The following is an 18,715-nucleotide window of genomic DNA, read 5'->3' as shown; positions in this document are numbered from 1 at the left end:
AATTTGCACTTCAATCTGTCCAACTGCTCTGTGGTTTTTATTGTGGCAAAGATGGGATGTTACATCCCTGGATTCTGATACTGGTTTGTGCATCTTTGCAGGTTTGTACCACAGTGGGAATTTCTCCCCGATTTTGCTGGTATTGTCCAGGACACGGTTATAATTTGAGATGCAAACTGATCAGGTAACTTCAGCCTTCCAGGTAGCGCTTCTCCTCTACCTTGCAAATGCCACCTCTTTTTCTTCTACAGTTTCTTAAGGAGTAAATTCCTCCATGTGGTCTGGGTGTCCTGTTAAAGACTTCAGCCACCAGCAGAGGAGCAAGTGAGTCTTCTAGGTAAGGGGGAAATGCCTGACACCAGTCTTAATCTTTTTATTTGTTGCTCCAGCAAACTGCCCTTTCTCTTTAAGAAAAATGTGAACAAGATCTTGCTTCCAGGAGAGGCTTCCAGAGGAGTGAGAGTGGCTCTTGCTGCTCCAGAGTCAGAAGGCCCAGTTCCTGCTACTGTAGATGCTCCAGTGCAATGACAAAAGCTGAAGTAATTTATTTCTCACAGCTGCTCCCATACTGGTGCTGAGATGACACGCTTTGCCTGCTCTGTGCACCCTTCTGGTCTTGCCTTTGCTGTGTTCTGGACATACTGAACTGCAGATGCCAGTTTATCAGTTTTCAGAAAGGAGCAGGATACAATGAGCAAGGTCGGGCTTAGAGCTGCAACAGTAAAGATGGTAGAGCTACACTGCAGGACTTGATTATTAAGGGTATTTCAAAGGATATTTCCCACATCAGTATTTTATTTTCACACTCATGGTGTTCTAGAAAGACCCTTAGGTTTAACTCTTACCCTTTCTTTTTGACCCTCCATCCTAAGATCTACAAGGATAAAATTGGGTTTGGAACAGATGCATTTCTGTGTATCAGAAATGTTTTTAGCCATGAGACAGCTGAACGTTTCAGTACATGAGAAAACTCAGGTAAATAAAACACAGGCATCTGGTCAGAACAGTGCATTAAGTTTTGAAGGATGCCTGAAAAGGTGTTATAATTTGCATTAATCAGGCTGAAAGAATGTGGAAAGCCTGCTGTCAGCTTGTATTTTTACAGACTGTGAAGACCTATCTAGTATCTTAAAAATGTCTGACTATAATACATCTACAACATTCATCTTCATAGATAATATTTCATAATGACCAGCAAGTTGTGCTTGATTAGGGCGAGTTTCAGAGCCTGGTTGCTCTGTTCCGTCAGCATGTCTGAAAATATAACCCATGTGCAAAGCTCCAGTTGTGATTCACATAGTTTTTATGATTATGTTACATAGATTAGAAAAGAAAGTCCCTACTCTGAGATCCTTGGAATCTAGTTTTAGGAAGTGTAATTTAAACAACAGGAGCTCAGAGAGGCAAGTAGAAATGAGAGACCATATTGGAGTGATGCAATGTCAGTCGATGGGAAAATGGAAGAGCTGGAAGTTATTAGACAGATTCTTTGGTCTGGTGATTTGTTCAGGGTGAAATTCTAGCATTAGTGAATGCACATCAGTGCTGCTAGACCCACAGTTTCTTCTGTAAGATTTCTCCAATGGTTTCTCATTTGTCTTTTTTAATATCATTATCATTCCATGCCTTCAGTCTTTTACAGTAATTGCTTGAAAGCATGCAAAATTAACTGAAGGAGATCTAATTTGTAAGGAACAAATAAGAAAGGACTCTGTATTAGGAAGTGCAGATGAGTGATTTCCAGTATATTGCATGCAGGTGCTCAGCTAAGCCAGTTATTTACAGTTCTTCCTGTAAAACAGCTATTTTCACCTTCCTTTTTCAAGACAGTGCAATATCAAGGGAAGGTGCCTTGATCTGCACAGACACTCCATACCACTTATTCAATAACCAATCATTACTAGAAAATTACCCTTTGCCAAGTAATAACGGTTCATTCCCAACCTGCCTCAGAAAAAAATGGGTAACTATCACAAATTCTTATGCTGTATTTCTGGTTAAGAGTCTATGTAAAAGCTTTTCCTATAGCTTGTCATGGATGCAGGGGTCCTCAAACTTTTTAAACAGGGGGCCGGCGTGCAGATGAAGTGGCAGGCAGTCATCTGTGGCTGCTTGGCTTCCCCCCCCAACCCCTGGCGGGTGGGGGACAGGATGGGACGGGTTCTGTAAATACCGGGGGCCAGATTGAGGACCCTGGGGGGCCGTATCCAGCCCGCGGGCCGTGGTTTGAGGACCCCTGATCTAGAATTAAAGTTTCTGAAAGCCTTTCTGGCTATGCTGATCAGCTGGAGTCCTCCTGGCCAGGCAGGCAGCAGATGTGGATTGCACTCTGCAGCCAGCCAGCCTATCTTCCCTCCTGCCTCTAGGACCTGCTGTGGAGGAAAGACACCAAAGTTACCAATATGGAGAGCAAACAGAAAAACGTGGAGCTGGTGGGTGACCTCATCCTTTGTCCTTCAGTTGGCTGTGTGCTCTGCTATTGTCTTTCTCCCTGAAATACTCGCTCCACTCCATTGACCAGAACCTACCGAACTGCTGATCCTTCTCTTACTGTCTTAACTTGCTGCCCTCTTCTATAATCCGTTTTGTTCACCAGAAGCCTAGATGGCTCGCCCTCAGTTTTCCCCACTTCTCCATTCCTTAATCATCCTGCTCTGCTTTGCATTTCATGTCTGAAATATTTTCCCAATAATCTCCAGGTCTTCAAAGTGGTCTGTCTTACTCATCACTTTGCCAAAACCGCTGGCATGCTGGGCCAGTTAGCAAATTGCTGTACTTTGCAGTTTAAATCATAGCACAGTTAGAAGTTCACCTATTTATTGATTCATTTTCATTGTACTCACCACAAGCTTAGCTTAAGATCAACTCTCCTCTACATTATTGATTCTCTGAAAAGACACTAGGTGCTTTGTACTGCCTGGGGTACCTGTGGGGCCATGCAGCCCGTTTAGGTGCAGTGTCTGGCTTTCCCTTTTCATAGGGCTGTGAATTCTTCATATCCTTGTTGCAATGCTCTGTATTTGTGTTTTGTATCATGTTTCTGAAATTTTACATAAAGTTCCTTCTACGTGTGGTAGAAGAACCTCTTTTGTCTGTGGCAGGTTCTTTCAACTCCTGTGGATCAGCCTGGAGGTGAACATGCTCCACGTTTACTGCAAGTCAGGTCTCAATGAGCACCACATGTAGGAGCTCTGAAGTACAGCTTATCACCATCTTTTTAGTCATGAACCCTCTTGTGAGATCAGATGAGTGAAATTTAGCAAAGAAAATAGGAGTCATCCAAGAAATGCCTCACCTGGTTCAGCAAGCTCAATCTGTCTTCTAACAGTCACTGACCACACATCCTCCCCTGTCCCCCTCACGGTGTGTTCAGCAGCCTTGCTGAGATGTCTCGGGTGCTGTATGTGTTAGCTATAGGCCGTACGCCTCTCCTGCTTCCTCTGTCATTACTCACACAACGTCCATTTGCTTACCTGGGGAGCTTCCGTTTCTCCCATAACTCTTGTATCTGCATACATAATCCTCATTTAAGAGTTGAGGGAATTATAAGAACAGTGTAGCTAAGCAATTGAACCTGAGGAAAGAATTCAGCAATGAAGCACTAATCACAGTCCTCCACAAGGTCAAATCATTCTTTAACATTACTTTTGAATTCCTTTATAAACAGAAACACAAATGATGCTTTACTGCACTGCACAAATGCACATGCTGGATGCTTATATGACTGCAGGGAGAGCAGACAAGCAAGCAGACATCAGTGTTAGAGGATGCCCTGACTACAAGGTTAGCTCTACATGAAATAAGACTCCTGGCACCAAATAATTGAATCAAGATTTCACAGAATATCTCGCTGCCCTTTCAGGATGATCTTTATTAAATATATCCTGCATTGGAGCCTTCATTTCTGTTCTGTGTGGCATATAATCTCCTAATTTTATTTACCAAGTTATCTGCATTAGAATAACACTAGCAATGGTGTAGTCAAAGAGCTCTGTCAACTTGATGTCCTCAGACACCTGTAGCATGGTATGATTGAGGGTTGAACCTCTGCTAGGATCATACAGGTCTCTGGACTTTCTGGAAATGTTGGCAACTTACTGAGATGCAGAGTCAGGGAATTAATTCCTATTTCATACTAGTCACGGTGCAGCTGGAATCTTAATATAGTTTTAATTTTGGTATTCACTATAGAAAGGCTTTTTGATGATGACATAGTAGGTTACAGATGGGCTCACATGAACTTAAAACAGCTGTTTCTTTAAAGACACCATGTTCCATATGAAAAAAAAGTTAAACAAAGCAGTCAGGACAAATCCTTCCTTCCCCCACCTGTCTGGATACATTGAAAGGAGAAGTATTCTGAGAACGGTCTTTCCCTCTTCTGTCATATGATAGTAGAACAATTGGTATTGGCAAAGATGTGAGGGGAAACGCTTCCTCTTTCTAACTGAGGGAAACCAACCCCTCAAAATTTCAGACTATGTTCTTGCACACATCCTTCCTGCTTTAATCTAAAAAGACTGTATCTCTGAATACCTAAGATTTTTTTTTTCTCTCCCACAATTTGGCTTACCAATAAACCTGTAATGATGTGGCACAGCACATGGGATTGCCTTATGTGCCCTCATCATAACCTTTGAACCAGCTGACTGATTTCAGCCACATTAGATGGACAGTAACTTCCTGCTCTTCCATAAAAATAAGCCACCGCATAGATGAAAGCAGCTCTACTGAGAGTGAGGAAAAGGCAGTGAAATCTCAGCCCCCTTTGGACAGCAGCTGGCCAGCCAACTAGCATGTGCATTGGGCATATGAGCTCTGCTACATGTTTTTTGCCTTTCTGAAAGCCAAAAACCAAAAAAACCAAACCCATCCCAAAACAAACCAGAAGCTCCCACTGCAGAAGAAGGGATAGGGAACACACAGGGAGCTGAATTTTTACAGTGGGGAGGTGTACTAGGCACAGGACATCAGCCTTCATTAGGATCAGCACTCACAGAGCAGCTTTGGTGAGAGGTGAAGAAAAGCACTGATGAAGCAAAATGCCTTAAGAAAACCAAAACGAAAATGATTCCCCATTTTTTCCATTATTTCACAATTAAAAAGTGCAGAAATACACATGCAGATTACATATAGCTGGCTGGTAGAAAGAATCGGTGCCTGCTCTCCTTATGTTTTCTTCCTGCAACAGTTCCCAAGAAGTGATTATTTATGCATAAATTAACAAACCTCAAAACTGTAGCCAGGCAATTCCTACATGAAATCATGATGTACGCTCTACTTAACTAGTGGCAAGTTACTTTTGCTGACAGAATTTAATTTTTCACTCTCATTTTGATGCAATAATGCCCACAAAAAGATTTGCATCACTCACAAAATTAGTACACAGTGCAAAGATCATATTTTATGCCCCAATGTCAGTGTGGACATAACCTTCAGATACATGAACAGGGCTATGCAGGTAAGATTGTATTATGTAGCATGGGAGTCACATCAACCTGGATTTATTTTTTTTTAATTAAGAATACCTATCAGTAGATAAATAAAATGAACCTACCTTTTAACTTCCACTTCAGCTGCAAAATTTTCCACAGACTTCAGTGGACTCTGGATTAGGTAGGGAAAATTTAATTAGCCATAGAAACCACAGGGCAGAGAATTGGGGACTGAGCAATACTTGAACATGGAGGGCTACCTGGAAGTACACTGCTGTGTTCCTATTATCCTTTAGTGATGAAGTATGAGTTAACACCTTGCAAAACACACTGAATACTTGTGCTTTGTTTATTCATACCAAGTTCATACCATCATAACAGCTTTACAATTTTGCATCAGGTAAAAAAATATTCAATATGGCGCTAGGGATATCCTTAAGAAGTACACATAATTTCTCATTAAAAAAAATGTCAGCTCAGGTCTCTCTTTACAAAATAAGATTTTCTTTTACAAACCTTATCCTATATGCCATTTTGATTAGCTTTGGTAATAAATAGTTCATCAAAGTTAAATTAATATTTTATATATATAAAAATTATATATATATAATTGCTTTTTAAATTAATGTCATAACACAGTCACAGGTATTGCTACAACTGAACAGTGAACCACTATAAACAGTGGCAAAAATCATGTATCGTTTAATTCCTCACTTATAGTCAAGTTTCTTGCACTTTAAAAAAATAATGATTCCATCCAAAGTCTGTGTACACATCTTTCTGTATGAATTTTTACTGTCTTAAGAATGCAGCAATAAGAAGACAAACTCAACAGCCCATTTGCTTTTGTTTTGGCATGAGTGAAGCATAAGGAGGGCGTTTATGCCTTTTCTAAAGCTGGTACTATTCTTGAATCAGAATCTTCTTGTTCAGAGTCCTGAAGGTGCTCTGTTCTCTTGTTGGCCTCATCCCCAGTCTCATCACTGTGATTTTTGGATTCTTCTGAAATGACAGTTACCTTGTCACAAAAAAGATGCTCTTCTTGTGGGAAGGGAGAAAAAAACTGTGAACCACTGGGAGGCTTGCTCAAAAACTGTGAAGGGAAGAGGAAATGAGAGTTAGGCTGCACCAACCATAGCATCCTGTTAGCTTACAAATATTTTTATATTGTTTTCCACACATCAATTGGCTTTCTCAATCCTTAGAAGTCCCAGAGTGGTGACAACATAATAACCTCTCTGCTTGCTTCAACATCCTTTGCAAGGCTTGGAAGCAAGTCAGAAGTGCCTTTATTTGCAAGAAGATACCCCAGGGGTTAGTGACTTCTTTGGAATATAAACTTTCCTAAAAAAAAAAAATAATACCTAGGTTCTGTACAAAACTAAAAAAAGGTGCCTTGACTGTCAGTGAAGAAGTTCGCAGAGAGATTTTTCAAATGGTTTTAAGAGATGTGAACTGTTCCTGCCACCTCAGAGAGCTGTCTGCTCACACATCAAATAGTGACACTTTAAATGTCAATATAAACCATAACCATTTAGTCAAGGAGAGGCAGGGAGATTTCCAGGGCTATGCAGTTCAGTGACAAAGATAACTTAATTTTAGTACCAAAACATCACAACTTCCACCCACTCCCTGTCCTATTGACTAGAAGAAGCCACCTTCAAGAATCAACACGGACTTCACAGGATGTCATGACTGTATTTTGAATGTCAACACAAGAATAGCACATCTACTCAACAGAGTAATAACATGTCAACCACTCATTTTTGCAGCTGAAGTGGCAGTTCATTTTATTGGTAGCAGCTTAAGGAGTGCAACTACATTTTGTTCTCATGAGCTGACCACTGTCTATTACTTTAGTGCATTTTATGTAAGAAACAAGCTGCTTGATCAGGAGTCATCTTCAGATTTTTGTATTGAGAAGTATTACAATAACAAATACTAATATTATCACTATTAGACCTTTTTCTAGCAAACTGTGATTTGAAATGTTCTGTCAGTAACCTGCAAACTCAAATGTTCATGTAGTGAAATCACTGCCTTTGATAAATGTCATTTTAGGTAAGCATGACTGACCTTAGATTACTGTGATTAATCACTATAACCTACTAGCACAAAATGAAAATTCTCCCTTTCTTGTGTAAACAGCATGTCATCTGACCCCATCCTGTATTGATCAGAGCAACGCTACCCTCCTGACAGCTGGGCTCCAGGTTCAGCAAATTACTGTGCTGAGGATGTGCTCAACTTAAAGCACAAGACGATTGCTAAGTCAGCAGCAAATCCTTAGTCTCTGACCTCTAGATGAGTCAAAATTAAGGACCCAGAGAAAGTGCAGGAAACTCAGAAGAGTAGAGGTTGTTAGCTTTAGTGTACGTAACACACTGTACAGCCTTGTCTCTTGGAGGAGATTCTGATACAGCCTTTTTATGTTGCTATATGGATAACAGGGTCAGTGGTATACCCCAACAGTAATGCCTAACATCTATTGCTCTTGTTTTATCTTGAATTTCAGATTTCACTACATTCTTTACTTAAGTTAAAATTCATTATGTTTGTGAAATAACTTTGTCCAAGGAGAACAAATGTGTACTTCTATGTCTAAAATGGGATACAGGAGTTTCTCAGTCATTCACTATCTAAAAAGAGGAACTAGAGGTTAACACCTGTTACTCTCACTTTAAAATGAAAGAAAACATCCTGTTTCAAAGCCATATAAATATTCATATTACAAATTATGCAGTTGCTTTAGAAATAAAAAGTCTATGCCAAGCAACTTTTAAATATTTTGGACCATTCTGTGCAGAACAGTGCAAAATGACAGTATTTTAAAGTTTATTATACATCAGTTTACTTCAAAGGGAAGTGTAATTTCCCTGCTTTTTACTTACGTCTGTGCAGCACCACAGAACTTGATGAAAAAACAGAGGTAACATTCATGTAAATTTTTGATCTTATAAAGCCAGAAATTAGATATTAAGTGAACTAACTTCCACTACCTTTCTCATGCTGAGAAGTACCTTTGTTTGTCACCTTTTTCCAAAGTTCATGACTTCATCACTTATGCTCATTTGAATGGCTTTTTATGTTTGGCAGAAGAGCAAGTTTTACCATACACAACTATATAACAATAGATAACCAGCATTGCTCCTTATAGTCTAAAACCCCCTCAGAACAGTCTGCACTTTACAGATGCCCAATGATTGGGTGCAAATGCAAGAAGGCAAAATGTAAGAAGCTCTAAAGATTTTGGCACACAGAGCCTTTGAAAAGCAAATTGCATTAGGTAGAAAACAAACCTCTTTCAAGTGTTGTGGGAAAATATATGAAGGGCAGAAAACATGTTTGGTGAGTCGATACAGATACAAAAAAGAAAAGAAACAAACAGGAACAGATATTATAACGACCAACATTGATCCTATAAGAACGGCCACAATTACCCACGTGGGAGTTATACCTGCAAGATACAATAAAAAAAATTTAAACGGTGATATTAATTTTTGAATGTATTTTTTCAAATTTTCACTTTTTCTAAGGAATTAAAAAAAAAACCAAACTATTACAAAACTGCAAACATATGTCTTTGTTTCCAGATGCAAAACACTTCTTAGCTCTTAAATTTTTAGTCTGGATAGGCTGAGGAGGTTCTCAATAAAGTAAGCTTACAAGCCATCATATATAGACATTTACAGTTACACGTGCTGGTGATTCTACATGTAATACTAGGCAAATGATTAAAGGAAAAAAGACCAACAGAGTCATCCACAAGGTAACATCACTTAAAAAGCTACTGTACACTCTTTGGTGGTTCAGGAGTGTAGGACAGACAGAACACTACCAGACTATAGGCTTCCACTGTTCTCCTAAAGAGACTTGTAAAATGGCAGGAAGTAAAGACAGAAGGGGACAAAAGTCTGTAAAATTATAGACTACTGAGCTTTTGCAAAAAATTATGTCATGCCCAGGGATGTCACAACAGGCAAGGGGAATGAAGACGTATCCATACATCACTTTTAAACCAACCTATGCTTACTAAGCACTGTTCTATCTACAACTAACAAGCAACACCGCCACCAAAGCCTACCTGTAATTCAACAGCACTGCATGCAGATAATATACATGTAGGAAATATATATGAGGCAACATTTTATGAGGAAAAACATATGAGAAACAGGTTAGCCCAGTAGCTTCCCCATGCCTTCCCTGGATGGCCTCCTCATTAACTTGTGTTTCTGCCTCTGATTTTCCACACATTATCTGAGGGTGTAAGTTAGCTAAAATACACATTATGCCTGTGAAAAAACCAGTATCTAGGGCCCCATCCTTTCTTTTAACTAGGGACATGAAGCTCCCAGCTAAGATGACAGGGTCAGACCACATGGTGGTTGTGGCTGGATCCCACATGCAGCAGCTAAGGTGGCATGGCTGAAAAGGAAAGCGCTTTTGGTATTTAACTGCCTTCAAAATGAGAAGGAAAGTATCTAAATAAAGTATTTGTTCATATTATTGATTAATAACTGCTGTGTTTGACAGAGAAAGGGCATCATGGCCTAGCCTCGTGACAGACACTGGCGATATCACCACAAATGAAGCAGACCGCAACACAGGGTTCAATTCCTTTCTCAGTTACAAATACATGGAACAACGGCTTCCATAGGATGAATACAGCTGACTGTAGAAGAAATTCAGACACACAGTGTGAAGAGCCTATGTTCCATTTAACTCTTGATTTTCAGAGTGTGAGGAACACAGAGGCCTCTGCAGCAAAGTCAAGCATCATGCCGCTGGTGCCATACGGCTTGTAGTTTTCATTTCCAACTCCTTTGCTCCAAAAGTACACATGTATTAACGACCAAACAATACAAAAGTAACAGACATATCCATTTTTTGAAGGTTATACATTACACCTATTTTAATTTTGAACAGCGTTGCACATTTCCCAGTTCCGTACAGTACTCCCCAGCTCCCACTGTGATGCACAAGGTATTACCGTTGTGGGTTGTCTGCTCACAAAGTTCTTTGCTCAGTTTCCCTGTTTTGTTCCACTCGGGGATAACTGCTTGCACTTGAATACAATATACTGTCCATGGTTCCAACTGAGATAATATTTCAGAGTTATGTTTAGTATCTATGTGAGTTACCTAATAACAGAGAAAAACACAAAAAGTTTGAAAAGCACAAGTCCAGTGAATGGACTAATTAATTAAAATTACATTTAGTAAGACAAATCCTAGAAGTTACAACTGCAACATGAATAAGCCTTTTAAAGGCAGAATGAAATGCCCTGCCTATGTCAAAAAACTGATACCTCTACATTGATTTCACCTGTGGTTACTGTGAGACCATTCACACCACCGACTTTCTGGCTGCTCCTAGCAACACTAATGAAGGTTTAGGCTAAAGAGCCCTACAGAGAAGAGATAAATGAGAGAAACAACTGCCTGACCAAATGAGATCAGCTAAGAATGCTGTTACAGACAAACATAATTTAATTTGAGACAGAGCAAGTAGGATGGATGATCTAGACAAAAAAATCCCTGAAAAAATAAAAAGAGAAAGAAAGAAAAAGGCTTGTGGAAGCTATTAGGTGACTGACAGCAGATGCAACTTGCTGTTTAGAGGCACGATTGGTTATGTCCTTGTAATTATACGGTTCCTGCAGAGTATAGGAATCCCTACAACATGCTCCATTACGTAATAACAGGTTTTTCTCAGGGGTGAGTAGACTCTATAGCTAGGTTTCAACACTTCACACAAGCATCCACTTCAAAAACAACCTAGGAAGTTAAATAGTCTATGCCTTTTGCTTCTTTGGTCCCTATGAAATTTCCCAGACTCGTGCTCTGAAGTGTTACAAGCACAGATTCTGCCTGAAATTCCCACTTGCTCTGGTAATCTGCCTACTTTTGCATCCCATATGCAGAAATACCTTCATTTCTTGTAGTCTGGGAACTGAAAACCAGTCTGTTTTTTTGGGGAAATGATGATCCCTCATTTTCTGGAACTGAATGCCAGAGAATTTTGCAGGGTAACAAATACAAATCCGAATTACATGTAGTAGAGTCCTATTATATGAAAAATGTACTGAAGTACATAGCACTAATTATACTGTGACCAGTATCTTCCAGAACTCATGACCTTATAATTACTATATTATTTATGATCTTTCTCCACACACTTTGTATGGAGAAGTCTTTTCAGCTGAGTAACATATCCATCTGTGTAAGAGGCTGCCCATGAAAGGAAGAAAGCAAATTACAACTGACAGAACCTGAAGAGGTGAAGGTGACCATGGTTAATATAAGGCCTCAGCCATGGTAGTATTCAAAGGCCAAAGTCCTATGAAAAGCACAAATACTTGAACGACCTAAGATGTGAATCTAAGTCAGCTTGTCGCCATGATCACAGATACTGCTGATGTTACGGCTTCTAAGTTTACCCTTGCTCATATGTGTGAAATACAGATTTGGTGGGGAAGACTGCATTGCAAATAAACACATTGCTAAACTGAGGGAATAAATGCTGGTAATGTAGCAGTTATTTCTATCTATGGAAAGAGCAAATTATATCCATGGTACTGTTTAACTACACAGCTATCTGCCATTTGCTCTGAATAGCAGCTGTAGTGACTAGACTTTATTACACTGTAATTAGTAGAGATACATTTTTACTTCAGTACTGTTAACTTTCAGAACTTTATCGGTATGGTATTTTACCAAGAAAAGCATATATCGAAGTCACGGAGTCACAATACCCCAGAAGCAGAAGTTACGTCTGTATTGCTGCGTTTCTTCCAGTACAGTATTCTGTAATTCCACGAGCCGTAATACTGCTTTAGAGACCACTTGTCATGTTCATGTTCGGCAAAAGGGCCTCTGAAATCCACATGCAGGAACCCAGACTCTGACTTCACTTCCACATCAGGTGGCCCAATGACTGCTATATATTAGAATGGTAGAAGAGAAGAAAGAATGGAATTCAGTTTCATGTTATTTTCAATTTCACATTTTTATACAACACATGAAAATTCACGCTTTAATATTTTAAATTAATAATTTTAGCTATTAGAAGAAAGTAATTTCCTTTCATGAGTCAGGCATAAATAAATGCTTTCTTTATAGAACTGTTCCTGAAAGGGATTTATTTTTGTAGTTAATAACATATACTATTGCAGACTACATTTCCCATACACTAACTCGGTTCTCTTTTGCCAGCTGTGGTGGCTCCTGGGAGAGGAAGGACTATTTCTGTAGGTTATTACTCACTTCTCTATCTGGGCCAAGCTGTTGCAACATCTGTCTTTTCATAATAGAGCCTCTAGTGAAGTGTTTTAATGTTTCTTTCATTGTGATAATTTTGAAAAACTGAAACATTGAAAATATTTTTGCGTGTATTACCAATTGCATTCCTTAGACTGAGTATTATATTCTTGCATTTTGTAAATGGCTTGTCATTATTATGTTTTTGTGCCACTATCTAAACTATTTAATGAGTAGCTGCGTTATCAACTACATTGTGTTGGCAATGAGCTCTCCATTAAAGGGTCTCCTGTAATTTCAGCAAACTACTCTGCCGTGTCTGCTTCTACTAAGGTTCTGCGTGGATACAGTCATGCTAGAAACTTTCTAAGAAAGGAAGAGATCAATATACAGACAATCTTACATTCCTTTCAAAATATGTACTTCTACAATTAAAAATAAAAAAGACCCCTGCTTCCTGGACTGTATTCATGGTATGGTCAACGCTGATGAATACATTGTTGAGCTTATGAAAAATAACATGAGGAGGGTCTTGGTTACTCTTTTTCTTAGTCTTTCTATTTCTAGTATTTCTACAATACAGCATGGAGTTTATTAAAAAAGCACTAGCAGAAGTAACAACATAGAAAGGAATATCATTTTGTCACGATGCCCTGCTCAAATGAGCTATGACAACATTAAAAATCCTCATGTCCCCCTGGGAGATTTGGCCAGTTGGCCAGTATTCCAGTTCTTTCTTTCCAGGTAGTTTTACACTGAGAATTTCCCATTCAGGAATAAGCGGCCTTTCCAAAGCTAAGCCTGCTCTGAAAGCCACATGCTCTTTCAAATATACGTCAAACTACAACTCTGTTAATGGTTTACAAGTTTACTCTCTACTCTGAAAATCCATCTATACTTTTTGTATTATGTTTTCCTTTGGCTGTAATTTATACTTGCAAGATGTTTTGGTTTTGTTTTGTGGGGTTTTTTTTTTCCTTCATGTTATGCCTCAGTGCTTCTGTTCTATGCAGATTAAATTATATCACTGTTATGCTTTTGGAGAGAAAACCAATAAAAAGCATTTTGAAAAACAAGGCTGTAAACAGTAAAACTACACTCTGGAATCCAAGTAACAGAATGATCAAATTCAAGCAGATGAAGAAAGAACAAAGACAAAAAAAAACAGTTTTTCTCGAAGATGAGATATAACAAGCTTCCTGCATGGTTTTGTATGAATAGCTGTGAGGAGAAAAAAGCCTTGGGTACCATTAACTACTTACTCTAAGATAATTTTATTTTTGCTTACAAGTAGAGTAAGAACATACAAAACAAAGGACGCTCACTGGTAAAAACCACTCTCTCATTCCCAAGCTCAGGTGACAGCAACATGACTAACATCTCTGTTGTGCACTCTGATGCAAGGCAATGTCTAAATCACCTCTCACAAAAGACTGTAAAGCTTCACTAAGAGAATGGCAACGTTGTGCAATGAAGATTTCTTGACTAAAAAGTAATCTCACTCTCTTAAATTGTTTTTTGGTTTTTTTTTAAATTAAAGAAATAAAAAGAAAGCCTTTTGCCTGACATAGCAATGAAAAAGAAAGTAATTGAACTGATTTAGATATACAGAAAGTCTGAATTCTTGAAGAAAAGCTCTCCCTGGCTGAAAAACATAAATTATCCTTATTTTAAGGGAAAAATGCACATTTTTTGAAAACCTCCTCAAAAGAGGTTTCAAGTACCAATACTAACATATAGCTATAATAGCTAGAACCTAGTATGCTTTCTGACAGCAACTTCTGCCTTCAAAAAACAAGTGTTACAACTAAGATTTTATAGCTCAATGTAATTACATTTGAAGGTTATCTGCATGCTACAGCTCTTCTTACGGAGCCAAATTGGAAAGGTGCATTTAATAGCAGACAGTATTTTTTGTGGAAGATTAGAAAAAGCCTTACTGTCATCCATTGGCTTAAATCTGACAGTCACCCAGTCTGAATGGTTATTTTCCGACTCCGCTCTGACCCGTAGAATGTAGTCTCCATATGCAGACAGAGAAGAGACATCGCACTCTGTGAGTGTCAAGTTTGTGCTCACATTTTTGTATGCGTTTCCCGGTAAATTGATGCTGTATGGAAGAGAAACAAATTGTATATTATGTGTAAATTATAACTGACTAAATGTCTTTCCTCTCAATTAACTGGAAAAGTGGCATATCTGTTTGTTAATACAACCAGCTATAACTCATGAACAAGAAAAAATAGATCCAGTGTATAAGAAACATCATTACTAGTGTGCACACACGTTAAACATCTTATATGCATCTATAAATCCATGATAAAGGTAGAGATTAAAACTATGATTCAGTAAATAGATGTAATTTTCTTGCCAGTGGTTACAAAAGTTCATTTAACAGATAATATTTACAGACTTGTCTGATAACTGTTAAGACAATATTGCTATATATGGCTTTGCTGTCTAACTCAGACTTTGTTCAGAACAGTCTTTAAGATATTCATATAAGGAAAAGCCAGATAAATAAGAGCCTCAGAACTGACTGGGAACCATTTAATATATGATATGCTTTCTGTTTTGCATCAAAAGTCCACCTAGGAATGTAGTGATCAACAGGTAATTGTTACCAGAACCCAGAAAAATCTTTCAACTAAGATGCCCGTACCCTCGGTTCAGGGACTTCTCCTTAGCAGGCACCTGCCTATGGGTGCCGCCATCTCCACTTTACATCCTATCCTGTCTTGGCCAAAGAATTCAACCCTCAGCAGGAGACGTCTGGCCCATAGCATGGTTTCCTCATCAAGCACAGAGGCAGGCAGGGAGCCCACCGCCGTGCCGGGGAGGCGGATGCCTTCCTCAGTATAGCCGCACGGACCACCTTTCCCAACAGGAAAGACCAACTCAGCAGGACACAGTGGCAAAACCGAATCAAAGCTAAGTCAACCTATCAAAAATGACAAAAGGAGACCTCAGAAAACACGTCCTAAGTTTAAGGGACCGAACAGATGACCCACAAGGCTGCAGTTCATCGGGCATTTCCACTAAGGGGGCAGGCAGGCTGACTGCATTTGTGGCAGAGCACAAAATGCTGCTGCAGTCAAAGGTCAGATAAGGTTCTAATGCTCAGCAGGACTAAGTCTCTTGAATTGCAGGTAACAGCTTACACGATAAACACACACACAGAGCTAATAACAGCCAACATCAAAACGTGTTTCTGGTTCCAAAAAGTACGTACAAAGCTGCCTTGGGTGTGAAATGTGTAGAAAACACCTCTGCCCTGTTATTTAGCTCAGAAAATAAGCCTCTTACAGACTAAAAGAAAGGGATAGCTACTGATCTTCCTATAGAAAAAGGAAACAAATCACAAACACACCCAGCTGTAAAACATGAATTAAAGAAAGCACAACTGCCCCGGACTTACCTCTTAGATTGGACAGTGTAACTTATATTCCCTTTGTGAAAGCTAGGTGCATCCCACTGAAAAATGCTATGAAGATTAACTGAAGTGATTCTTGCATTCTGTGGCTTTGGCACTGTTGCAGATACTGTGGGAGCAATCAAAACCAAACATTTTAGTGTGTGTTTCTCTAGTGACTTCTCAGTCATCCGAAACTTAAATACAGCCTCCTTTCTCTCCCTTGCCTCACTTTTGAAAAACAGACTTAAATACAATTAATTTAAATCCTGATGCCTATGGCTTTTTCTGAGCTTATGCAACAAAAACAAATTAGCCAGCATCAGTGACTTCCAGTAACTACAGTCTTTATGATATCATCATTTGTTATGCGTGACTGACTTGTTACTGCATGAGACTCAGGGCCCATTAGGCTACGTGCATGGACTCTCGCTGAGATTATCAAAATCAATTTTTGCTAAGTAGTGCTCCAGTAGCACTTTGAATATAACATGGGCGTGCTGATCAATTTGTTTTTTCTTGTTTTGTTTTTCTGAAGAGGAACACAAATAGTCTTTCTACATAGACCTGGATATAAAACTGAAATGATTTTTAAAAATCCCACCATAAGCATGTTTATACCTCACTGCATGGATTAGCATTGCCATTTGAAATGCTTTACATATTCTGTCAAGCTAATCTTTTGAAAAAGGGAGATGAAAAAGAAGTACCTTTGAAGGCAAGAGAGCTATAAAATATAACATACGGATAAATGTATCATTAATTGGCACTCTTCACAAGGGATGAAACCACCATTGTTTTGCTTTATTGAAACTGAATACAGGAAATCCTAAAGTAGTATTGATGAACGGTCCATTACAATTATGACTTAGTTCTTTTAATGTAATTGTTGGTATTGAAACCAAAATAGAAAAGATTTTAGCCCATTATTGCAACACAAATGATCAATGGAAACCCTGTCAAATCAGATTAGTGCTTAAATGTCACAGGAGTAAAACCTAATGGCATACGCTCTAAGATAGGTAACATATTCTATGTCTATAGTTGATGCGTAAGTACAAGACACGAACGGGCAGCTACCCACCTTTAGCAGACAAGAGTTTGAAATCTAAACCCTGCTTACAGGAAAACTATTTCACAGGCTCGATTCCTAAGTTACCCTTGCACCCAATAAAGCAGCTCAAACACACTTCACATGCTGAAAACAGGAGCTGCTTGCTCCCTGCGCCTCCCAGAGATGCCGCCCTTCGCCCAAGCGGCCTCACCACCATCACTTCGGGCACTTGTCCTCGGCGGTCCCTGCCCGGCTGCTGCTCCCGCACCCGCTCCCGGCAGCTGAACCGGACGCTAAGGAAGGAAGGTGGGTGCAGGAACGCACCGCAGGGATTCGGCGTGAACAGCAAAGCTGGAAAAAAGTTTGGCTGGCGCAAGGCATCCGATTCCTCCTCTCCCGTCCAGCAGGACGTGGTCCTCGCTACCACAGACCCTTGTCGGGGCGCTGCCCACACCTGGGGGCAGCTCCCTCCGGCTGTAACCCCCCAGCAAAAAGCACAGCGCCCCTGAGGGCCCCTTTCCCTGACAGCGTCTTCTACTGGGGAAGGCCCCAGCTCCAGCTTTCTGCTCGGCACCCGCGTACCCGAGGCGATGAGGCAACACCGCGGGGCTTCGCGCCTCCTAAACGGACGGTTTGCACGCGGCTGGGACACGGCCCGCCCTGGGCAACGTGCGGCCCGGCCCGGTTTCGGAGGCGGCTGCGCGCTCCCTGCGCCGAGCTCCGCGGGAACCGCCGTCCCCGCGCCCAGCGGGTACCGCGCCCCCCGGAGCGTGGCCCCGCCCCCACCGCCGCGCTTCGCCGCTGGCACCTGCGCAAGTGTCCAGAACCGGGAAGTTCCCGTTTCCCGGCACAGAGGCCGCCTACGCGCCGAGGCACAGCGCCCGGCAGCGAGCCGGGCCCCGCCAGCGCTGCCCCCGCCTCCGGCCCGCCCGGCCGACCCCCGCTCCCCGCCCGGCGCGGCGCAGGGCGCCCGCTCTCGCTGCCGCTCGGCTCCTCACGGCAGCGCCGACTCCCCCGGGGCTGCCGGCGGCCGCCCGCTCCCTACGGCCCCCGCCGGGCTCTCGGGGCGGCGCGGCGGCGGCGAACGAAGCCGCCCGCGCCCGGCGACCCCTGCTCCCGCCGCCACCCCCTCCCCGCGACGAGGCGGGGATCGGGAGGGCCACCCCCGCCGGGCCGGGGCGGACTCACCGCAGAGCAGGAGGCAGCCGCAAAGGGCGCAGCGGAGGGCAGCGGCCATGGCGGCTCCCGGCGCGGGCCTCCTTCAGCGGCGGTGGAGCCGGCACCGGGCGCTGCCCTCGCAGGCGGCGTGGCGGGGCCGCCCCAAAACCCTTCCGCCTTCCGGGGGCGGGGCTGCGTCCCCCGCCGACCGGGCCGGCCGCCCCCGGTTCACCACCCGCGCCCCAGCCGGCCACAGCCTCCCCCGCGGCGGGACCGCCTCCCCTTCCCGGGGGGAGCGTGCCCAGCTGCTGAGCCTGCCCCACGGGCGGGAACGCCGTTCGTCGGCGCCGTTTACAGTACATTGGTGATGTAAACAGGCGGGAGATGGGAGCTCAGC

General features: G+C 41.7%; 1 protein-coding gene across 2 annotated transcripts; it reads right to left on the bottom strand.

The window, feature by feature from the left end:
* Window positions 1–5,766: 5,766 nt before the first annotated feature.
* On the bottom strand, window positions 5,767–18,578 carry IL10RB (interleukin 10 receptor subunit beta). 2 transcript variants are annotated; one of them, XM_056328708.1, is made up of 7 exons: window positions 18,349–18,578; window positions 16,113–16,236; window positions 14,635–14,804; window positions 12,190–12,374; window positions 10,426–10,576; window positions 8,735–8,892; window positions 5,767–6,528 (listed from the first exon to the last, which is right to left on the bottom strand). In XM_056328708.1, the coding sequence occupies exons 1-7, from the start codon at window positions 18,395–18,397 to the stop codon at window positions 6,316–6,318; spliced, it is 1,050 nt and encodes a 349-aa protein (XP_056184683.1). In that variant the 5' UTR covers window positions 18,398–18,578; the 3' UTR covers window positions 5,767–6,315. The 2 variants fall into 2 exon arrangements, with proteins under 2 accessions (XP_056184683.1, XP_056184681.1); XM_056328706.1 differs by lacking the exon at window positions 18,349–18,578 and having other exon boundaries at window positions 16,113–17,280.
* Between the last annotated feature and the right edge of the window lie 137 nt (window positions 18,579–18,715).

The sequence above is a fragment of the Falco biarmicus genome, chromosome 2, assembly GCF_023638135.1.
Source record: "Falco biarmicus isolate bFalBia1 chromosome 2, bFalBia1.pri, whole genome shotgun sequence".
NCBI lineage: Eukaryota > Metazoa > Chordata > Aves > Falconiformes > Falconidae > Falco > Falco biarmicus.
Note: the sequence above shows the minus strand (reverse complement) of the source record. Positions and strands in the feature narration are given on the sequence as shown.

What these genes read in the sequence shown, in the direction of transcription:
- IL10RB (XM_056328706.1), bottom strand. Translation starts at nt 16,297, where the DNA reads ATGACTGAGAAGTCACTAGAGAAACACACACTAAAATGTTTGGTTTTG. An exon ending in TGAGCAGACAACCCACAACG is followed by an intron (nt 8,893 to 10,425) that starts GTAATACCTTGT and finishes TGTATCTTGCAG; the next exon opens with GTATAACTCCCACGTGGGTA. An exon ending in TCCCACAACACTTGAAAGAG is followed by an intron (nt 6,529 to 8,734) that starts GTTTGTTTTCTA and finishes TTCCCTTCACAG; the next exon opens with TTTTTGAGCAAGCCTCCCAG.